At 27.4% G+C, this 25,959-nt stretch overlaps 1 protein-coding gene across 5 annotated transcripts in view; it reads left to right on the top strand.

Annotated features, from left to right (window-relative positions):
* The first annotated feature begins 287 nt into the window (after nt 1-287).
* Nucleotides 288-25,959, top strand: part of LOC142327996 (uncharacterized) — a 69,945-nt gene continuing 44,273 nt past the window's right edge. Inside the window, exons 1-4 of one of the 5 annotated variants that reach the window (XM_075371426.1) lie at nt 288-559; nt 5,329-5,397; nt 8,063-8,152; nt 25,546-25,904. In XM_075371426.1, the coding sequence (XP_075227541.1) occupies nt 482-559; nt 5,329-5,397; nt 8,063-8,152; nt 25,546-25,626 (318 nt within the window). In that variant the 5' untranslated portion in view covers nt 288-481 and the 3' untranslated portion in view covers nt 25,627-25,904. Of the gene's footprint in view, nt 560-5,328; nt 5,398-8,062; nt 8,153-10,889; nt 11,039-11,966; nt 13,374-25,545; nt 25,905-25,959 lie in introns of those variants that run through there. The other 4 variants (XM_075371427.1, XM_075371428.1, XR_012757145.1 and 1 more) reach the window with 4 other exon arrangements.

Here is a 25,959-nt window from a genome sequence, read left to right as displayed (position 1 = left end):
AGCATAAAGTTACATGTTACTGGAAAATGAGTAAATTATATAAAGATTTCGATTTTCAAAAGCATTATAACTGCTGTGGTCTTGGTCACATTGCAAAGAAATGTGAAAATGAAACAATACGCTCTTAGTGTGCTGGTCTTAATGAAACCAGTATATGTAACATGAAAAAATAATCTTAAATGCATTAAAACTGTGCGGAAGCAAACTGCAAATATAAATATCGCAGGCATGTTGACCATTTAGCTTTTGGTTGAAAAAATTAATTAAACATATAAGAGCAAAAAAAACTAAAATAATGCAATTTCAATAATTAGAATTGCTGCAAAATGAGGTTTGGGATATCTGGGATGACGTTGATTCAAATATATGTACAGTGGGGCAGTCAAACCACAACTTTGAACAAAGCTTTACAGTGGGGGCATCTGTGGTGGGGGAAGTAGGCGGTGACCAAGAAGTTCTACACATTTGGAAGTTAGTAATCATGCAGCGTTGGACTGGTGAAAAGAGAGGTTTTGTTGCTACAGCATACTACCATAATGGTGCAATGCAGTGTTTGAAGGTAGGCTGCAGGCTATCTAAGAATTGTCAGGCAAGAAAATGAAGTGTAGTCTTATACGTTCTCATGGTTGACCATTCCTAAGATGTGTGGTTAATTGAAACCCAACCACCAATGAACACTGGTATTCATAAATAGTATTCAAATCTGTATAAAAGTGAACTGCCTCTACCAGGATTTAAATCTTAGAACTTTCGGATTTCAAAATCAGCTGATTTGCGATGACGAGTTCACTGCTAGACCAACCCACTGGGTTGGTCTATATTACAATTGTTTGAATATTTTTAATATTTTGGACCGCATTCATCTATATACCATACGATGAATAAATAATTTTAAAAAATTCATCAACAGAGTAATTTTGTTTCCATAAAAGAAAATCTTTTAATTGTATTTTAAGTAAATTGGTGGAAAGACTTTTTATAAAAGGAACCAAAAATTATGTTTAACCAGAATTATGTTTTATTACCCATATTTAATAATTAGATTGCCTAAATGGTTTGGCAATTTATTAAAATGACAATGGAAGCATTGTATTTTTTTTATTGTGTTTAGTTATATGAAATCATTTCTCTTGTCTGGTTTAGTAAAAATGGATATTGTTATTTTTTAAGAATATGGACCACTTCTTTAATTACAAAAATGTAAGACTGCACATTCAAAAATATATATACACAAGGATAAATAAATATGTTTAATTTTCTAAATATCATTTTACATGATTCATATTTATGAGTGCCAGATCTGACAGCCCATTTTCATATCTTAAAAATTAGTTGACTTTTTGAGGGACTCCAAGACAACACATTATACTTAATATGATAATATATCTAGAAATAATAGGATTGTAATGAGAGCTTACTTCTTTTTTATAATTTTAAATCGGTTGAAAAATACATCTCAGGGCTGTAAAAAAAATAAATGTTGATTATTAAAATTTAATAAATTTATAAACTGAAATAAAGCAGTTTTTTTTCAGTAAGTATTTTGCCTTAATAATTTATATTTGTTATTAAATTAATTAAATAATTGATTTTGAAGTATAAAATATTTAAAAGAAATACTACATATTTTATTGTAATAATCATTCATTTTTTTTTTAGACATTTAATCAGTTTAATGGATGGCCCATTATTAAATATAATAAATTATTAAGAAAACAAAGAAATATTGTCTTTATATATTTAAAATCAATTATAATTGATTTTGTCTATAACTGTTATTATCTACGGAAAGTACACTTCATTCTTTCATGTTCGTCATATAAAAATTTGTTAAAATTCACATTATTTTAAATAATTCTGGGTAAAAAAATAATAAACAAATAATGGAACAGCGTATTATTAATTATTATTTATATATTACACACATATTTGGTATAACATGGTATAATTACGAAAATATTAAAAATAATTCAAACTTTTTGTTATTAAATAATGAAACTGTAAAAATAATTTTAAATACATTACAATTATTTTTAATGATATTACGTTATATATTACCATTTTTTATGTTTAATCCGATAGAAAATATTATGATGATGTATACATTAAAAGATGTTAATTTTATATTATTTTCTATTAAACTAATGAAAATCTGTAAACAATTATTATTAACATTAAATTTATTATTACATCAAAATAAAAAAATTTACTTATATAAAAAATTACAAAAATTTGATACGAATATTATTAAAAGTTTTCCAAATTTGAAACCTTTCATCATCTGCAATAATAATTTCTATATTAATTACGCGATTAAACTTTATTTTCTAATTTTTATATATATATATCTTTTTGCATTGAACGATCAGATTGTTAATATCAACTTTTCATCTTTAATTTGGTTGATAATTAGTTTATTATCATTGGTATTTTTATATCAACCATTGATAATAAATATTTTATTGTTAATAATCGATTACAAAATTGTATCTGATCATTATAAATTATTAAATTATTTAATAATAAACAATGAAATTATTGATGTAAAAAAATTAGATTTCGTTAATGTTTTATACAGTGAATTATTTTACATTTCTGAAGAATTATTTTCTACTTCGAATTTATATTTATTAATTACATATATATGTTTTACGATAGAAGTATTAGCACATATTGCTGATAGTATACTCTTCAATAATTCTGCTTTATTTAATTATAATATTATGATAGCATTTTACTTGTCAAAAATGTTTGAAATTATTTTACCCTGTATTATTGGAATGAAATTGAGCAAAATTGTAAGTATATATTTTTTTTCCTCTAATTGTTTTAAATATAAATAAGAAAAAGAAAATTACACTAAAAACTGTTTTAGTTTATTTAAAATTTAAATCCAGGTGGCTATTTTTATTATTAAACAAATCATCATCAGTAGACACTGCAGAAAAAGTATGTATAAAAGATAAACAAATGAGAATCTAATAAAAAATGTTAATTCAAAGGGTACTAGGAAAGTTTTGACAGAATGGATCAACAAGTTACAAGTTGTAATGGCAGTTACAACTTGGTGTGTGTTTAGACAGGTTCCAAACTGCACTGTAGCCATTCTACTCACTATCTCAGTGTCTTTACTTGTGTTTTACTTGTTTACTTGCGTTTGTCTTTACTAGTGTTCTTTACTATATTAGTGAAAGGAGGTAGTGATGTTATCATAATTGAAAACTGAATACTGGGAAATTTAATACTGGGTAATTATGTGTCTGTTTTCATGTCCTCCAATTTACATTCTGTTCAATGAAATATTAATTGTTTTTATTTATTGTTAATTCTAGTATTGTAAATTAGTATCAGATTAAGTATAATTTTCTTACAATAACAGAACTGATAATTATAACACAAAATTATAACATAAGTTTTCTCCCGTAACTCAACTATTTGTTAACCAATTTAAAAAAAATAAAACGTCATTTTGTTCAAAATAAAAGGCTTAATATTTTAGCAGATAACATAAATTTTGATAAAACTATATTTATAGAGATATAACGGGTTGAAAAATAAACTTGGTTGCCATATTTTAATTTGTGAATTTAAGTCCTGATTTTTTGCTAATTTTAAAACTTTATTACCGAGACGCTTACCTATCCGAGATTTGTCTATCCGAACTTGAGATATAAATTGTTACATAAAAATAACAGAATGGCAGACAGAGGGTGAACGAAGGAGAAATTGCCATTTTTCTTAAGGATATTTTTTGTTTCAGTTTACAAGCAGTATCCGAAAAAGTATAGTCAGCCTACCACTTTAGAAACACTGTATTTTGAATAAAATTAAAGTAGGGAGTAGTTTTTACAGTTTTTGATTCTTTACTTTTTGTTTAATGGCCAAAAAAGCTTCATTACAATGAAAAGTAATTATTAAACTATTTAAAATTACTAAGTTTAAAGTCAATCGGTGTTAATAGTTGAGAGATATTCAACATTATTTTTAAATAGTTTTTGCCTCATATCTTGAAAACTCGTCGACCAAAAAAGTTGAAGATTGGCACAAATATATTCCTCCAGCTTAGATGTGATTTTTACGCAGTACCCATATATTATTCTTTAGTAAACTGTAATTTTTTTAACTATGTTGAATAACATTGTACTTTATCTGTCCAGTTATTGAAATAAATGATTACTCCCATAAATAAACTTTCAGTTCCCAAACAACAAGGAGGCTGAATGGAACCCTACTAAAAATATCCATTTTTTAAACTTACATATTCATGACTGAAAAGTATTCATCTGGATGACATTGAACTTTAAAAAAAGGGACCCATGGAACCTGTTTTAAGTGTATATAAAAAAATAATCTTGGGGTTTCAAACGGTCATTGATTTGGAACAATCGATGAAATATCTGAAGTATAAATAAAAATGAAGAAAAAATTAGAAAAGTATTTGTGATATAAAAATACGGTTTAGTACAAACACAAGCGTACTATTTTACAATCCATGATACAAGATGTTAAAGAAGTAAACAGCCTACTGAAGCAATCATATCCAGGAAAAAACATTGAATTTGTGAGAACAAGTCTTTTGCATAACTCAAAAAATATCACTATGAAAATGTTTTATAATTTTTTTTGGAAGGTGTTCCAAAAAACTTTACAATCTGTTATAGAAATGATTATGTTTTACTGATTATAAAATTCAGGCGTTCATAAAAATTTTACAGGGCAAAATTAAACAATTTAAATTCACTAAGACATTTTGGGTAAAGTTGGTCATGATGGGGAGATTTAAACAAGTTTATTTTCAGTAATAAAGCTACATTTCATGTTTCAGGATGAGTACATAATATTTTAATATGGGGTAATGAACCTCCAAATGTTGTCATTAAGGAAAACCAGGTGACTTCCCAAAGGTTAACATGTGGTGCACAGTAAAATGAGACAGAGTTATTGGTTCATTCTTTTTTGCTTAATTAGAAACTTTCCTGGATATGTTAAAAGTGTATGTAGTGCCTCAAATACTGAAGAATTCCATTCTTCTTAAACTAAGCTTCATCATGTTTTGTCATATTAATGCAGGATTACCTAAGTGAAACATTTTGTCAATAATAGGTCAGATAAGAGTGGATCCTACTTAGCATAACTTCAATGTTCTTCAGATCTTATCCCTGTAGATTTTTATTTGTGGCATTATTTAATTATCCCCAGATTAAAAAAGAATTTTTCCATAAATTCATTTACGTAAATGATTATATTTATTTTTAACAGACATTTTTTTTATTTTATTGATTTAGTAATTTTTTTTTCATAAAAATAACATTTTTTTCAATTTTACAGAATGAAAAAAGAATAATGCTATTACGGCTAATTACAGTTTATGATAAAAGTATTGAATATGGAGAACAGGTAATATTAACTACTATCTAAAATTATATATTAATTGTAAAATGGTTGTTATATTTTTATATAAAAGGTGATAAATATTAGAACAATTTTGTTGGTGGTATTGAATAAAATACAATCCTGCACTTAGGCTTCTAACTGCTAATTAATAGATAGAATTATGAAAGTATTTTAATATTTTTAAAGCTTTCTGTTTCAGAGTTCTATAAATTAGATAAAAATTATTATATAGTCACAGTTCCATTTAGAATATATATTTATTATTCTGATGTATACATTGATTTTCTGTTCCAACTTTTTTTTTCTCTGCTCTACTTGGGATGGATTTTCATTAAACCTTAGCACGGACCTAGCAGAGTGTCCCTTGACACTATCGAGCCTCCCCACCCACTGGTTGTATATCCAGTACGGTAGCTCGGCTCACCGGTTCGGATCTTATGAGTTTCTTCTTTTGGGACCAGCTCTTAACAAGATTTTTTTTTGTTAATCCCTATCCCTTAATCTATTTCCTCTATTCATCTCCTGACTTTCATCGTATTTTCTGCCTGGGTAAAACTAACAATAGAGAGTTGTCGACCATCAGTTTCGATTCATAAACATATCAGGGTAAGACGAGTGCTGTGGATTTCGTCTTTGTTTGCCACCAGCCAACCAGAGAGGGGTAATCTGGACCCGACTATGTCGTTCCCGGGTTCCTCTCCAGCCGTCGGTTGTCTTTTAATCTTATATCAGTTCCTGGAGCCAACCCTTGCTATCTGATTCTTTCATATTTAATATTACGGTAATCACGTTCTCTGTTTTTCTCCATTTCTGTGTATCACGAATATGAGGTGTATTCTGCGATATTAGAGAGTCAATGTGTGTGGTTATTGACACAGTTTTTTATCGGCATTCCTCTTCTGAGTTGGTAGCAACTTATGTAATATTTAAGGGCGGACAATATTAGCGTATTCTGCAGAATAGAAGAGTGATTTGTTATCAATTTTTTATCGGCTTTCTTCTTCTTAATGAGTAGCAAGGTAAGTATTTTTGAGGACGGCCAATGTTAGGTGTATTCTGTATTACACAAGGGTGAATGTGTGCTGTTATTGGTTCAATTTTTATCTGCCTTCCGCCTGTGATTGAGTAGCAAATTAAGTATTCTTTAAAGGCGGTCTATGTTGGGTGTATTCTTTGATATTAAAAAATGAATGTGTGTGGTCAGTGATTCAATTTGTTACCGGCTTTCCTCTACGGATTGGGTAGCAACTTATATAATTTTTAAGGCGTTCAATGTTAGGTGTATTTTGCAAAATAGAAGGGTGAATGTGTGTTGTCATTGGTTCAATTGTTTTCGGCGTTCAGCTTCTGATTTGGTAGCAACTTAAATAATCTTTAAAGTCGGTCATTGTTTGGTTTAAACTGAGATATTAACGAGTGAATGTGTGCGGTCATTGGTTCTATTTTAGATCGGCTTTCCGTTTCTGTTTGGGTAGCAACATAAGTAATCTTTAAAGGCGGTCAATTTAGGTTTATTCTGCGATATTAAAGAGTGAATTTGTGTGGTCATGGGTTCAATTTTTTATCGGCTTTCCTCTTCTTATTGGGTAGCAACGTACATATTTTTGAAAGACGGCCAATGTTAGGTGTATTCTGCAATATTGAATGGTGAATGTGTGTGGTCATTTGTTCAATTGTTTTCGGCGTTCAGCTTCTGATTTGGTAGCAACGTACATATTTTTGAAAGACGGCCAATGTTAGGTGTATTCTGCAATATTGAATGGTGAATGTGTGTGGTCAACGCAAAAAAAAAAAAACATCAAAAAAGTCCTAGGACCAGTAAAAATAGGTAAAAGCTGAATACAACTTCAGAAGCAATAAACATTTCATTTACAAATATAATGGAACTGAGAATTCCATCAGAAAAAGAAGAGCCAAATTTTTGGGCCGTCTTATGAGAATGAATAATAAACAGGCTCACAAAGCAAATCTTTAACCACTTTTGCAACAGAAAGAAAGAATAGAAATCAATGGACCTCAGAGGTTCAAAAAGACTTTAAAAAAATGAAGGTATTTGAAGACGTAGTACAACATAGGACATATAGAAAACTGGTATAAGATTTCAAGGATTTCCTAGAGAAGGAATAAAAAAAAAACCAAAGTTTGGCTAGAAGAGAGAAAGCAAAAACAAAGCAAAAGAATGAAAAATTATAAAAACCAGGAAATAATGTTCAAAAGATAAAGAAATGGACGTAAAATGTTACTTCACGAGAAATTAATACCAACCATTATGTTTATTAATTTATATTATTTATTAATTTCTAAATTAAATCGCAATAACAAATTATTTATAACATTTTTATTTCTTTAAAAACTCACTTTACCAGTTGCTGATTATTCCAAAAGTAATCTTACCCACATTGAATTCCAAAAATAGTCTTCTCCAAATTTAAATTGATTATAAAAATATTGTGATAAAAATTATTGTAGCCTATGTTATTTTATGTAATGAAATAGAGGAAGATTTGTGATTTAATATTATTTATTACAATTTTTTACTCAAAAAACCAAAGGGAATATTTGAGACAGTTATTTGCTTATACTTAAGAAGTTATCAGAAGTGGATAAAACTACGTTTGGAAATATACAATCCAAATTCTTTTGTAAGATTTTATGTTTTATTTAACAGGTTTTGAGACTTTTAAAACAAACAAGGACACAGACACTGAATCTGACTGCATATAACTTTTTTAACATCAATATGGCAACATTACCATCGGTAAATATTGCATATAATTTTATTACATTTAGTTTATAATTTATTAATTATGGAAATAATTTTGTCCAACACCTGGAACATCAAAGAGACTAACATCAATAAAGATACAAGAATTTTAAAAACAAAAATTGTTTTAATTTCTGTTTGATAAAATTTATTATGACAGAAACTTTATTCCAGTAGGTAGCAATTCAGTTTTCTCTCTGGGACTACAAATAAAAACTGAAGAAGCTAATGTGTCTTGTCATGTAAAGCTGACCTCCTGATATATGTTGCATATTGTAACTGTTCCTAATCCTTCTCTGATCACACCATCTCTTCTTTCGTCACTTATTGTTACATGTTCAGAACTCAATCAGGGTATTGAGATATTGACAGTTGAAAATGTTTGTATAATTACAATTTATAGTTTAAAAACATAAGTGAAATAGGACACAAATCAATAACAACAATGACAATATGAATAATAAATGACAATAATAAACAACTCATGGTAATAATTAAATTAATAACAATATTGACAACAGCAAACAATAATAATGATAAACAACCATAACAGTAACCACAACCACAATGATAATAATGATAATAAACAGTGATTACATACAAAACAGAATTTAAAGTAATCGTCAGGATTTATTTACAGATAGTTAAATACTGAAAACCAGAATTTAGTCTCATTGACAAAAGATATTAGTATGATCGCTAATCTTAACACCTTTAACAACTAGTTTTGTATTAACAATAATAGTGCAGAAGATAAGACAAGTATAATGTTCTTTCACTGCAAACATCTTTGCTGTTCACAAATAAAACTATTTTAACAATTTATGAATGAAATTTAGTACATTATCTCTTTCACTTATAGTCTAACAGTAACTCATCGAACCATTTCTTGTTTTCATGTACTGTCATACATGAAAGACTATAAGTATATAGACTGTAAGACATAAGACTATATAGTATAGATATAAGTGAAAGAGATAATGTACTAAATTTCACTCATTAATTTATATTCCAGTCCATACTAGAATTACTTGTGATGTCACCTTAATCGTGTCGAATGCCTACACTCTAGAAATTTGCTCCTTCACTGACTTACTTACAGAATACTTTCACTTCAAACTCGCATAACTCCTAGCTTAAAACTCTCTTGCAGAGCTCTGTCATAGCACTCTTTCATAGACTGACTGTCAACTGGTCTTTCCTGGAGTATTTATACTCTTATCTTCTTTACCTGCAGGAACAGACCTAACTCAAAGCATTAAAATGATCATCCACCATCACATTTTTCCATGAAATTCCTACCTTGGTCTGGTAACTCCTCTCACGAAACAATATCTGTTTAGGTGTATCAGTGGGTAGTATTTCAAAGGATGATTGTTAAACAAACCTGTTAGCTTTAGTGAAAGGGTTTCTTTTAGCATCTTTCTGGATATCCCCCATTATTATATTTCTACTACTTTCTTCTTAATTGGCAGGAATTACTCAGGTCCATTATACTGGTCTTGTTATAAATGATAAAGTATTCCTTTTACCTTTATTTTCTGCATTATTACAGATGAAAAATTTCTTGTAAAATGAATATTTTAATTTTAAACCTAATATTTTAAAATATTTTTATATAAACTATATGAAACTTGAATCATTATTATATATGTATTTGTAATCTGACACTAAACTAATATCATATGCAATGAAAAAAGGGAGGTTAGTTTTTTTATGGTTTTTATGAATAAGATTTTATTTACGTATTTTTTTCAGTTAAAATAATTTTTATCAAATTTTAATGATGTTCACTACATAAGTAGAGATAATAATCTATACTACATACAGTGAAAAAAAGGTTTCATATTTTACTTTTCCTGTATTAGTTATTGCAGTTCGATGAATATTTTCTTAAAAAGTTAAATTCCAGCATTTCACAAGAGTACTTACTGATCTTGAATATTTTGTGTACAGGAGTCTCACAAAGAAACAGAAAAAATTTCATGAAAGTTCTATGAATAAAAAAAAACAAAAGTTCAAAGATGTACATGTGGATCCAAAAATGCTTCTTAAATTTCACCCAGATTTCTGTTCTGGGAATAAAACATAACCATAATGAATTTCTTGGAACTTAAATTAAGGAATAAATTTGAATGTTTAGTATGGTTTTTGACCTGAAAAAGTGAATAAAATAGGTTCCAATACTACATGAAATATTTTTTTTTAAATACAAAAAATTGATATTGGAAAACTCATGTTTTAGTTTCTTCATGAGTGACCTGTATATGAATATAAATTAAAATTCATTACTCTAGATAGTTGTTTTCATTTGTTGTTTGTCATATTTGCAAAGTTTGATTTGCATCCTTTTCGTCATGGATTTTTGGCAATAATAACTCACGCTAAATTTACCATGAATGATTTGCCAGCATGATTTGTTCTCCTCATCACTAATAATAACATTCATGATACTCAGACAATGATAAAATGACACTAAAAATATAAGTGTGTGTTTGTAAAGTTCTTTGGAATCGGTTCTTAGTGTGGAGAGTTTTTGAAAAACCACAAGATTTTTCAGAAATTCTTTTTTATTTTTCAATGTAATCAATCACCTTGTAATTCAATACATTTAGTGCAACACTTAACAACTTTTTAATACCCTCAATATAATGTGTTTTTTTGTTTAATTCTTCAAAATAAGTGGTCGTTTCAACTTTGTTCTTATCATTTGAAGTGAATTTTTGTCTAGCGAATGATTTCTGCAAGACTGGAAAGAGGAATCATCACTTGGAGCCAAATCTAGCACATGTGGAAACACTTCAAAGCATAGGTCCATGGAGTTTTGCAACAACCTGACAAATATGTCCAGGCATTATCACGGTGAAAAAGCATTTTCTTTTTGGCGAGATTCGGATGTTTAGCCTGAACAGCAGCCATCAATTGGTCCAATCGTGAAGCCTAATACTCCCCAATAATAATCTGCATTATAAAAAAAAACCGTAGCTGTGACTTTTCCTGCAGATGGAACTGTTTTCATTTTCTTTGGTACACTTTCATCTGCTTCCACCCACTATTTGGTCTCTGGCATGAATGGCGAATCCATATTGCATCTACTGTTATAAAAAAATTGAAGATATTCAGTGGAATTGTGTTTAAATATCCTTGAGTATTATTCAGTTAAATGCATTTTCGATTGATTGTTAGTAAATCTGGCATTCATTGCTGTGAAAAGCTTTTTTAACAAAACATTATGTATAATGTAGTGAACATCATCTATCAAGATGTTTGTGATGTCAATAATTTTGTATACCTTCTGTCAGCGATTATTTAATACGGTATAATGGATATTTGTGACAATTTCATCCGTGTAGTGATTTCTGGAGGTCCCAAGATTGTACATTCATTCAAGATGGATGTTTAAATTGAATAGCTCAAATTTTTATCATCAAAAATAAAGGGGAAACTATCCTTTAAAGTGAAAACTAACTTTTTTTTTTCATTTCTTTTGGGGTTAAATCTTTTAAAATGAAGGACTTTGTAACAGGTCAAACTTCAATTTTATCCGTTTTTCAGAAATGTCAAAACTTGTTTGATTTATTCAATTGTCACCAACAAACAACTAAATGCACCAGTCTAATTCTTTATAAAGGATTATATTTGATAAATAATATAGTCATTTGATCATACAGTACTTGCACCTTAGAACATTCTAAATGGTACTTGTATATTGTAATAATTTTTTTGTTTAAAATTTGTTTTTCATATGGATTTAAAATTTTTGATTCAAGAAATAACTTTGACCAAATTTTATAATATTCTGTTACAGATGATCACATTTATCGCTCTTAATACAATTGTCATCGCACAACTTCAATAAAAGATAAAATAAAAAACCAAAATATTAGTAATGAACACAAAACATAATTTATATAGCTCTGGTATTTAAATAATGTTATACAAAATAACTTGGATAAATAGAATTGTTGTATGATTTTTATTTTCTGTATTTAATTTAAACAAATTTTTTATTTAACCATAATAAAGTAACAATAACCACAATTTGCAAAAAAAATGATCATAACTAATGTGATAATTTTTTATAATTCTTTGCAATTTTATTAGGAAATAAGTTTTCTGTTGAAGGTTGACCAACCGTACAATAATATATTTCCATGTCAAACCTAGTATGTGTATTTGTTGTTTCAAGTTCACGTATGAATGTGTAAATTGTTTATTATATTTTTTCATGTTAGCACAAACATAAATTAGAAATTTATCATATATATTCAATAGCTGTAAATCATTTTGTAATAGAATATTTAACAGAATAGGGCATTGGTATTTTTTTTTTAAGAAAAAAAAAAGATGTATATAGTTGATATAGTTTATTATGTGAATTTTGTAATCAGAAGATTCCATTCGCCTTAAATCTAGAATAGGTTGAGTGGATATGATGGTATTTAAATAAAATAATTTCTTTTCAATAAACAATGTTATTGATTCCCATCTGAAATTGTTCAAATATGCTAATTGCATATTTTTAAACATTTACATTGAATAAACAAATTTTTTTACAGCGGTGTAGCCAAAACTGTTTGAGCACATGTTGCTTGGGAAGTTGCAGAGGGGCTATTGGATAAAGGGAGATTAAGTCCACATCAGGATTCTGAGCCGGACTGTCTACGATTGATGCCATCCGCCGACTTATGGCCATAGTTAATAACGTAGCATGTAAAAGCAGACATAAGCAACTAATACCAGTTATCGTACAAATAGATGTTAAAAATGCTTTTAACAGCCCACTATGGGAGGTAATAAATGCAGAGTTGAAGAGAAGAAATTTCTTACCTTATCTGAGAAGATTAGTTCAAAATTATCTATCAGATAGGACAGTGATTGGTTATTGCAGCGATGGAGAGGACAAATTCAACACCACACGAGAATACCACAGGGGTTGGTCCTAGGAACGTTATATATGATGGGATTCTGGGACTCGACTATACGGAGGAAGTTCAGCCTATGGTCTTTGCAGACGATTTGGGTCTAGTGGTTACCAAAACGAAAAAGAGGTCATGGAGGCTGTTAATGTGTCACTCGCTAAGGTTAAAGAGTGAATGGATGTCAAGGGGCTGCAGATGGCTGTGGGGAAGACAAAGGCGATGATTATGGAAGGAAGGAGGAGAATTAGGGAATTTCTCTTCTTCCATTGATAGAAGATAAATTTTCCCCTCACCTGCCATTAAGTATTTGGGGCTGGAAGGATCTTCCAGCCCCAAATTTTAGAGATAGCGAGTAAGGTGGAGAGAGTAGTAAAGGCGCTGTCAGGTATTCTTGCAAATATGTTTGAACTGAGATATTTTAAAAGACGGATCTACGCATGTGGTAGACGCAGTCATCCTATATGCAGTCTTTGTTTGGTCACGTGGGATGCTAGTGAAGCATGCGCGGTCCAAGTTGGACAGTGTCCAGAGAAGACCAGCACTGCGGGTTTGCTGTGGCTACAGGTCCATATGTACAGATGCAGTGCTGATGGTTGTTGCTATTCTGCCTATAGCTCTCATTATTCTGCCTACAGCTCTACAACAAGTGGAGTTGAGAGAGGGGTTGGATAGGAAAGGAATCCACAAGAGGCTGTTGTAAAGATGGGCGGAATCCCCTAAGGGTGTATGGACCAGAAGATTAACTTTCTGTCGATACAGCCACGGGTTGAGAGGGGATTTGGGAAGGTTGGATATGAGCTGATTCAATTCCTGACCAGCCATGGCTACTACAGAGCCTACCTACTTGAGGAATTTCAATAGAGTAGAGGTCTGCATATATTGTGACAAAGTTGACAATGCAGGACATGCAATCTTTGGGTGCGTGAGATGGGGATTATAAGAAATGAGTGTTATCAGCAGGTTGGAGTCGTAACTGATAACATCATAAGGAAGATGTTGGAGTCTAGGAGAAGCTAGACCTTGGTAGAGTACATGATCACAGTTATTATTAGTGGGAAGCTGGCAGATGAGTAGTGGGGTATGATCAGTCCTTGGGGGTAGGCAGCGGGAGGTCTATTAGGTCGTTGTCTGCCAATGACTGATCCTGCTGCTTGGAAGCCAGCTAACCTAAGAGTAGCCTATAATAACTGGGGCTGGGTTCATGTCTTACGACCAGGTCCAGTTCCTGTGGGATGAAGGGGGAGGTTTTGTTTGTTGGTGAGAGCCTGACAGTACAGTCTTGTGCAGGCAGACAGTGGCCGGTAGAGCTTTTTCCTCCTACAAAAAAGTTCTTGTTCTAGTTTGTGTTTATTCTGTTAGTTGTTTATTACTTATGATTGTGTAGTTATATTTGCTAATGAATATTATTTATTGTTGATGTGACTATAAATAAACAGTGGAAAAAAAAAATTATGTAAAGAACTAAAAAATCTAACCCTACTTTGTTTATTTATTTTTTGGACATATAGCAATACTGTTTACATAAATACAAATAAATCATTTTTTTTAATAGAATATTAAGTGTCACATGAATACACACCACCCAATTTATGTGAAAAAGTAAAAAATCTTAACCTTCTGTTTACGCCAATGCGTAAAGCAGTTATAAGTCAATTCAAATTGTTTGGTATTTGACTTATTTTCATCTAAAATTTAACAATATTTTGATGTAATGAATATTTCAATTATAAATAAGAAATTTTTCATACACTGAAATTTATGCGTTCCATTCAACATACATATAAATATATGCTCAGCTGATTTTTATTTATGCCTTTTGTATTGATTATTTATTAAGATTTAACTCTGTATTATTTCATGTTTATAATGCGTTTAAAAAAAAAACGTAAACATGTTGCGTGAACTCATCTCCTGATGATTCACTCGGCTCCATCTACACTATATAAGCCGGCTCCCCGCCAGATTCTGTCAGTCTCTCTCTGAACATTGTCTCTCACAGTCTCTCTCTGAACATCGTCTCGCTCAGTCTCTCTCTGACCATCATTCGAAGAATCATTAGTGCGTCTTACAATTCTAATATTGTTTAGTCAAAATTTATACTTCATGCAGTTAACAAGTAAATTACACATATTCTTCAACAGTGAATCTTTGTTGTATGTCAAAAAACCTTTGAACATTATGTTTTTGTTTTTTCTTGTCTATAATTATATGATAAAATACTAAACTTAAAGGAATTTATGTAGACATATATAAAATCCATGATTGTGAGATTATATTTTGTGCAAGTGAATATCAAGATGTCAATGTTTTTCATTCTACAGTAATCGTCCGTTAAACTCTTTGTTTTGATAATCCAGATTACATCCTGCATCAGTGAATATCAAGATATTAATGTTTTTCATTCTACAGTAATTGTCTGTTAAACTTTTTATTATGATAGTACAGATTACATTCTGTGCCAGTGAGTATCAAGATATTATTTTTCATTAACAAAAAATAGTAATCGTCTACTAGATAAGGTAATCCTCTGTTAAATAATAAGATATTATCATTATTCTCTGTATTGTTATTATATACTGTGTGTATGTAAAAGAAATATTTAAGATAATAAGTTTACTTATACTTTACTTAAGGATTGTTGTATATAAATATCGCACAAGGAGATTTTGTGCAAAGCATTTGTCTTAGCAAAACAATAGTATGTAATAATGTATTTATGATTTTTTTTTTTGTTTTTATGAATATGGTTATATAATTCTGATTTTCATTCTGTTAGAAATAAAGTCCAATTTTCTTTTGGCAAAAATGAGCTATGTGTAATTTTATTTTTGTAACTTTCCCCACCACCTTCTATTTATTTATTTTTGATATATTGGGCAGTACTGACTACAATACAAATAAATGATTGATATTTCATTGATTTGTGTCGTTGGGAAAGAAGAATCTAGTATTCAAATCTGTAACCCACCGGTTTGGTCTAATGGTTAAACTTATTATTGCAAATCAGTTGATTTTGAAGGTGAGAGTTCTAACGTTCAAATTCTAGTAAAGGTAGTTACTTTTAAACGGATTTGAATACTAGATTGTGGATTTCGGTGTTCTTTGGTGGTTGGGTTTCAATTAACCATACAACTCAGGAATCCTCATCGACCTGAGACTGTACAAGACTACACTTCATTTACATTCATACACATCATCATCATCATCATCATCAGCCATCCACTGAAGTAGTACCTTACGATGGTTCCAGAAGCTAAATAGAAAAAGAGAGTATTCAAATCTGTATAAAGATGCCTTTCCTAGGATTTGAATCTTAGAACTCTTAACTTGTCTAATCATATCTATATGCAAAATATGAGAAATGTCTGTGACAATATTTTTACTGAAAAAAACAATGAGCTATATACATATTATACAAATAAATAATTGATTTTTCATTTATTTATGGCGTTGGAAAAGAAACTTCATATTGTTTAATTTTCTAATAAATTTTATTCTTTTAAAAAATGAAATATAATGAAACACATTGTATTTTTGTTTACAACACACCTAATCCTATCAGTATACCAAATATGAGGAATGTCTGTGAGAAGCTTTAGTGCCTGAGATTTGGATTATTTAAATTTTTACTTCTTTTATATCTGGACTGAACTAAACTTTTTTATTTCTTTACTCACTACTTGTATTGTACAGCAATAAAATATTTCACCAAACTCTTGATTGGAGTCATACTTTTATTTCAATTTTTATAATATTCTTGAAATGAATATAGTACAATTGGATTTCTACTTTTTTTAAAAGATTAATAACTTTATTGTTGGTTCACTTCATTTACAAATTCTTTAAAAAATTCTGTACTATCTAAACATAAGTGGGTATAAAGGTCAAACAGTCTGAAAAGTACATGCACAATTCTTATTTGCGCACTGCCTGCTTAGATATTCATGATCAAATGATCAATTGGCTCATGTTCATTGTATTATATATGGTGCATTAGAAGAAACATTTTGTATGTGAACTATGACACACGAGTGCAGCACAAGGTGACAAATCAGTTTTTTTTTTTTTTTTCAAATTCTAAAAAAATTAAGTTAGTAAAAAATTATTCAAATTTTACAGTTAAAATCTTTAATTTTATTTTCATAGATAAGTATAATACAGAACAAATACTGAGAAACAAAAAAAAAATGAAACAATGATAGCAATAAAGAAATACAATTTAAACATATAAAAAAATCATAAAAATCATCTAAAAAATTATTAATTAATAATAATAATACTTAAAAACATAACTTACAATTATAACTTATATATAATTATACCGTATTATAATTTACATAACTTTTTTTCAGTAATATCTTATAATAATTTATCATCATATGGCAACATTATAATTAATTATACGTTACAAATTTATTTTATAAATTACAATATAATTATTATTCTTATTTTATACTCATAATAATAATAAATTAGAATAATATCATCTATTAATAAATAATAAAATACCACTATAAGAAATTAAATTAAAAACTCTGTTCACTCCATTGAATATTTTAACAGAATTATACAGTATTAATTTTAGATTTTAATACCAATTACATGTTATTCTGACATAACATTCTATTTATGATGAACTATTTATTTTTCTTTAAAAAAATTAAAAATTAACTACGCAACATAAAACTTGGATATTTATAATATCCAACTGTACGGTACAGCAGTTTAATACATGATAAAAATAAATAAACATATCTGATGACAAAATAGATAATAAATCATAATCCAAAAGAAACCAAAATAATTGGTCTTCGATATGTTGTGCAGTAATCTAATTAACATTTTAACTAGCAACCTAACCTCAATTGTCACTAAAATTGTCAATTATTTAAAGTTTTTCATAAAAGGTTTTTATATGAGATTTCTAACACTCATTGTATTGTTACTAGTAAGAAAATACTTTATCACTTTCTTTTACTTTTATTTTAATGACAATTAATTGGTGATTAAATTTAATTTATTAATAAAAAAAAGATATGGAGAGAGAATAACACTGTTTGCCAAATGGCATTTATCAAACAGTTTGTTACTTAGGGTAGTTTATCAATGTCAGTGTTTATGTTTATCAATAATGAAATTGGATATTTTTCTTTTAAAATGGGTTATTATTTTTTTTTTTCATTTATCTGAGACTTTTTATTTTTATTATTTCAATTAATGCTATACTTCAGGGTAGGTTTTTCTAATTACTAATAATTTAAATATTTTTAATAAAAAAAAAAGTATATTATGCTTTTTTTTGTTTTATTATATTACTTCTTCAGGAAACATCACAGTTTCATAGATTTTATAAATAATTTACGTAACGATTCAAGTGCAAAAATAAGAAATAGGAATCAGAATGACAAGATTCAATGTATAGCTTTTGCCAGTGACAACACTCTTTGCAGAATCAGAATAAGAAGCAATCAACCAAATTAACCAATTGAAAGAAATAGCTGAAGGCTTGCAGATCTCCTTTTCCAAGACAGAAATGATATAAGTGCCAGTAAATATTCCAAAAGGACAACAGAAAAAAATATGGAAAAATTAAGATCATGTAACATTCAAAAAACCTTGGAGAAATAATTAACAGAATCAGAGCAGATAAACTAGATATTGAGCCCAAAAAACAAAAATTGGAACAGATAAACTTTTGCACAAAATTATTTACAATAAAAAGAACTTTTATAAAATACAAAATTAAGTCATACAAGCACGGTTGTAAGAACAGTAATCTTATGCGGCAGTAAACTACAAATAAAATGAATAGAAAATTTACTCAATTAGGAAGAATAATTTTTAATAAAAATTCTTTTATGGACCAAGATTTATGGACCAAGAAGAACAAAATAAGACCAAAGATTGAGATCAAATAAAGAGATATATGAAAATTGTGACCCTGGAAGTAACAACAGAAAACGACTGACTAAAATAATATGGACATATTGTCTGAATGAACCAGTCAAGTCTAAACAAACAGATTTTCAATAAACTCTGGAATTATAAAGGTCAAGGTAGCGAAGTTAAACAGATGAAAGAAGAGCTCAAAAAGTTTAACATTACAACAAAAAATAACTGTGTACATAAAAACGAATACAGAAAGAAAATACTCAGCAGAGGAGAATGGAATGAAGAAAGAAGGGTTAAACACTCCGAAAGAATGAAGAACTTCTGGAAGAAAATTACATGAAATGATTATGTTCCTTGAAGGCTTATAATTAATTCAATTAATTATAAGCCTTCAAGGATTATGTTAATTTATGGCTTAGAGAAAAAAAAGAAAAGAAATGAATATTAAATTAATAATTTAAAAAATCAAAATTAAAAATTATTTATATACGTTAAAAACTATAAGTTAACTACCAATTGCTTGTGAAAGATGAATTCTGATGTGGGTGAAAAACAACAATTTTATCCAGAATTCAAATCCAGAACCTTCTGGATAAAACAAAATGACACACTACTACCTCAACGTTGGAAGTTGGCAGAGTGATAGCATTACAATATAAAAAATATTAAATGTATTGGGTCCAGTTTTTTATTCAGCAATTATTTTTTCTCATTCTTAAAAAATAACAAATAGTAATAATAACTGATGTAACTGTTTGATAATTATTTTTAAGTTATACAAGGAAAATCAAAATACATATTAATGCAAAATATCGCAAAAGTATATAGCATCTAATTTGTGGAAATTAATATTGGAAATTCACAATAGTTATACTGATTGAAAAATCTGCTTATCACTAAGAAAGGTTTGACCGATCTTAAACTGGAGGTTCCACAAAACCTTTAACAATTTATACCAAATGTTTACTATTGATTCCAATAATAAGCGAAGCATTTTTTTCTGCGGGCATAAACTTCTTTCTAATCTATTTCAAAAATGATTATGAAATGAAATGAACATATATACATTAATATAATTTTTAAATGAATAAAATTTAATCTAAATAACAAGAATTAGCAATGGAATTTCTAAAACATTAAAAATAAGTATTATTAATTTATTATTATATTATTATTATTATGAAACAATTTATATATAAGTTAAATAATGGTGGCCTTTATAATGTGAAAAGAAAATACAGGGGTTCGGTCACTAGTGACGGAATGACAAAAAAAATATCACATATTGACTTGCCATATAACATGTTACTAAACAGTTAACTTATTTTTTTCTAATAAAAAAAAATCACATCTTATGGATGTTATACTTTTTTTTAATGTAATGCATGATTAATGATTTATCTTGTTTATAAATTACAAATATATTTCATTAAAAAATGCTGTTAATTTTATAAATATTATTAACTGAATTTTGGAAGTAGATAAATTCTGTTTTTCTAAATATAAACTTCAAAAATTATATAATTACATCTGTGTAAATTCACAGCCTCCTTCTATCTCATAAAAAAATTATTTATAATCTTATGTTTGATTAAATTTTGTAAATAAAGAAATTAAAACAATGATTTGTTTTATAAATATATTTAAGTAAACATCTGCTGGTCTTTTTTGATAGCTATTAGCAGATAGTTGCTACTTGGATTGTTACTTAAATATTTATCGATATCGTTAATTTACTGCCTGCAATTCTGCTAAGGAAGAAGCTTTATCATACATAGTAACTCTGAAAAGATTTTCTAAAAGTAAAATTCCATATAAATTAAAAAAAAAGAATCATTTTTTGTTATTTATTTTTAATAAATTCCTGAGATTTTTTGAGACCTTGGGCAAAATTGTAAAGTAAATTTTAATACAAAGTATAAATTAGCATTTAAATTTTATGGGTTTTATTAAATAAAAAATTAAAATCTAATTTATAACATTATTTTCATTTAATTTTTGTTTTTTAATAATTAAAAATCTTTGTATGAGATAATCCAACTGTTTTTTTACCCACAAATTATTTTAAAAATTCAATATTTGGCAAAATATATCATATTCAGTAAATCATGATTTATGAAATAAATCCTTCAGGTTTGGAATTATTTTTAATTTATTTAATTATTTTTTAAAAACTGTGATAACGCCATATTACCTTATAATTCATTATAAATTATTTAATTTGATTTTATAATTAATTGTCATACAGTATTTATAATAAATAAATTAAATAAACAAATATAAACAGATATTTTACAACCACCCTATACATAATAAACTGTATTTTAAATTATCTTACCATTATCTTATAAAGAAAATAACAAAAACAAAACAAATATAAATTAAATAAATAAATAAAGTAATAAATTACATACATATCCATATATAATACATATACATATATACATAAATACATATCAGATAATACGATTTCAATAATTAATTAACAATTGCTTACCAATAATAATTAAAAAAAAGTACATTCAATCTACACTCAGTTTAATTTAAATAAATTATATTATTAAAAGAAAATTAGTTACAATTTTTATGATGGCACATTTCTTGTATAAAAAATAATTTTGATTTTATTGAAGACAATATTAAAATAAACTAGAATCCATTAAGCTGTTTGAGATTACAGACTGAATTATATTTAATTATCAAATTTAATTGTATCTGATGAAATATAATATGTTGATTGGCTACTGGATGAAACAGTGAGCTTCAATAATTTATTTCTTTATAATAAACAGCTCGAATATCAAGCATTTCCAGGAGTAAGTAACAATTTGGATGAAATTGAAGAGTGTAAAATATATATTTTTATGTATCAGTACCATTAACTTATTAGGATGGAACCAAAATTTGCTAATTCTCTCCTTGGTTTTCCCACTTCTTGATGAGATTACACGTAACCCATCATTATTAGTGTTAGAAAGAAATTCAAGTCAGGTTATATGTTATGGTATTAATTTAAAAAAATTTATAATTAATCAATTTGGACAAAAATTTATATATATATTTCAAAGAATAAGATGAAATGATAAGTGAAATAAAAGCTATAGTTAGGAATTAAAGCTGAAACTGGCTGATCTAATCCATTTGGTTTTTTCAACAAGTGGACTTTCCTTACAACTTAGATACACCTATCCTGGATACATTTAAAAATATACTTTAATTAAAAATTCTCCTAGTATTTTTCCCCTTCTATATCAATGACTCAATTATATAAATAAATCATTTATTCTTTTTGCTTTAGGGTTTTTAATGGGATTAATGCACAAAACTTTACACAGTGATATTAAAGGTTATATTTTTTTGTTGATTGAACAAAATACAGTTAAAATTTAAAAAAAACTTTAGGTTTTTTAACTCTACTTTAATTAAGTAACTAGGTTAAAAATTTGTTTTTCTTTAGTTGTACTTTAGTGCAGAATTAAATATATCCCTTATATATATATATATATATGAGTGATACTCTTAACAATTAAATTGATTTATTCAAGAAACATATTTTAAAATAAAAAAAAACCATCTTTTAAGTTTAAGGCATGAAATTGAGACAAAACCTATTGTGATTTAGAAAATCCGTGAGTGAATTGGACTAATATGAAGCTGAAAGTAGTCATATGAAGGTATGGATGTAATCAATAGTTTCACTAATTTAAAAATCTGCTGATATTCCATTCTTTCAGAGTCATTTCTCTCTCTATCTCTCTTGTAAAAGAGTGATTCTCTCTTGAGTTTGTAATCTATAGATAATTTTACTTATCAAAAACCGAAGCCTTACTAAATAAATGTTTCTGACTGGAAATTTATGAAATTAAAGTAAATATGACTAATTACTTCATTTTTGAGTTTTAAAACTACAAATATATTTTTATAAGGCATTTTACTTAGTTACAAATTAATTTAAAAAAACCTAAAAAACCTAAATTACTTAATTTTAAATTCAAAATTTCATTTAAAAAAAAAACCTGGGACATTTTAAACATTTAATTTTTTTTTTAGAGAATAAAACTTAAAATCATTTCATAAATTTAATATAAAAAATACTGTATATACACTCAGAAATGTACAACAGTATAGAGTTAAAATGTTTATTCAATGCACATGGCAACAGCAGTATTCTACAATAAAATTATCATTTAAATAATATTTCCCTTCATTATGAATTTGTTTTAATCCTTGTAAAATTAATGTACCAATAATATTTAATTTTTTAAATTTAAAGTTATATTAACTGATAAAAGGTATCCATAATTAATTCCTACTAATATACAATTTGAGACTTTTCTTAATGTTTTCAGAAACCAATTACTGATGAAAGTCAAATAATGTGATACATTTATAAAATAATATTATTTTTATAAATATAAATATTTAGAAATAAAACAACAGTTAAAATTTTACAAAAGAAGAAAATATGAAATAATATCTTAATACTTTTCTAGTTTAATTTTGTTAAATCTGTTGGGAGATAGATAAGTATTAAAAATTTGTGCCACATTATTCTCAAGAATATTATTTACAATCATTTTAATAATTATACTCAAATAAACATTAATAAATTATTGTATTTTCAATAAAACGTGAAAATTGATTAAATTAAGAATAAATTTTATATTACAAAGTCTTATTTAATATTTATCAGTCAATATGTTTAATTTTATCATTATCAAAGTAATTATTTAATGTTGTAATTATATTTACAACACATATTCTATAAAAGACTATTTATCACAGGAATATTCTGATAAAAAAAAACCATTAAACTGAAACTAGTTTATAACATGAAAATTTAAATTCTTACATGTTACAGACATAAATAGTAATTAATTTAGTTTCTTACAGAACAATGTTGCAAGATATTTATGTACTTTTGCAATATCTCAACCCCAACTAAAATTTTTTTATAATAATTATACGTGTATGCCAATATTACAATGAAATTAAAAAAAGTAAATTTTTTGTGATAGTAGATATATTTACTTTACTATGGGCAATTGTACCAGAGTATAGTTCTCCTTAGGATCTGATAGTTCTCAGAAATGTATTTTCTGAATAAAACAACTAGCTGTTACATTATTTACAAGAGATGAGCATTATTATTTATTAAACATGAAAGATTAGCAAACAATAAATTATATTCAGTTTAAAAATATTTATATAATAAAATGATCTGCGGATTACCAACGTGTAGAGAATACAGGTTGAAAAAATACAATATATTATGACAAATATCAATAATGCAATTCTTTTAAATGTTTTTAAAAACCAGGCATGGAAAAATAAAAAGCATAACAATTTTTCAAACAAATTATAAAATGGAATGACCAAGAAAATAAAAAGCTCTAAGAAGTCGAGCGAACAAAATGGAATTGGCCTATCATTTAACACAAAACATGAACTACTAAAGATAGATCTATCTACATGCATCTAAAATACATACATCTAAAATTACGGCAATTGAGTATGTTGATTCAACCAGAAGTTGAATCATCAGTTAATGCTCATTGTTTATGCAGAGATTGTTTTTCGATGATCAATGTGGGTGTTTTAATAGAAATCAAAAAAAAAGAAAAAATTTTTTAGGAATAATATTTGGTTCTGTAAAGGATGACATAATTAGTCTCCAGTGCATCCTCCACTTTTTCAGCTACAGGGAGAAACTGAGGGCAGCTGGTCATGCAGAAGACTACCGAAAAGACAGCTGGATCAAATTAAAGAGGTAACTGAAGAAAATGTTAGGCACATTGATTTGAATGACAGAGAACCATGAACTATGGCGGGAACTTGTCAGTGAGATATGAATTGGGTTACCAGTTCTAAGAGACGAGAGAGGAGGGATCGCTGATGACTTAATCTGTAGAAACTTTATCCCCCCAAAATGCTATACCAGAGATTTAAAGATGTAAAAGATATAATGCATGAAATTGATTGGTTCATAACTCACATTATATGAATGTTAATAATAGTAATAGAATTCTCAACAAAACTTTGCTCTTTTATCTAGAAAGAAAAACTAGAAGCATATATTGTGATCAAAACAAACACAAAAAAAAACAGGAATGTATAGATTCTTGACTTACAAAATTTTTAATTAATAAAGAAAAAATAATTTTCAGAAAGGAGCGTTTTCAAGAAACAGTTAAACAAAATGCATTACTAAGTTTTCAAGAATTTCAGTAACAAGAAAAACTGTCTATTACACTACAATATTGAAGAATCCTTGCCTGTGAATAGTTAGTATATCCATTGCTGTTTGAATCTCAGTGTATTGTATTTATAATGAATTCTTTTACCATTTTATCCAATTTTAAATTTTGTAGATTAACTTTTTTCTAAATTTTTAAATGTTTGCTTGTATGATTGATGGAAACACCTTAGATACAAATATCACTACGATTCATTAATATTAATAAAAAAAAAAAAAAATACCATGATTAATTATTAATTTGTAATATTTGGTGTTAATTGTTTTAATTAATAGTAAAATAACTATTAACGATTATTATTGTAATAATTTTTCAGAGATATTTAACAAAAATAGTAACAATAAGGGCTACTTTGAACTGCATATCTTTTGTTACTCAGAACTGGAAAATGAACTAGAGAACAACATTATTAGAATAAAACTTGTTTATTTTTGTAATACAGCTATGATATAATATAGAATTTATTTTACAAAAATATAATTTTATTCAAACTGAATGAAGGAATGTTTAACTAGTTTAATATGTAACTTGTAAAAAACTGGACTTGGCAGGAAAGTCCATATTACGAAAAAAAAAACTGTTAGAACGAATATGCTATTGTAAGTAAAACATTTTTAAACTAAATTTTTTCATTAGAAACTTGAAATCAGATGTCTATTTATCTTTTAGTTGATATTTAAAAATATTTCCATAAAACTTTTGATTAATAATTGTAATACATTAACTCTCT

The sequence above is a fragment of the Lycorma delicatula genome, chromosome 7 (genome assembly GCF_047948215.1).
Source record: "Lycorma delicatula isolate Av1 chromosome 7, ASM4794821v1, whole genome shotgun sequence".
NCBI classification, from domain to species: Eukaryota; Metazoa; Arthropoda; class Insecta; order Hemiptera; family Fulgoridae; genus Lycorma; species Lycorma delicatula.
Note: the sequence above shows the minus strand (reverse complement) of the source record. Positions and strands in the feature narration are given on the sequence as shown.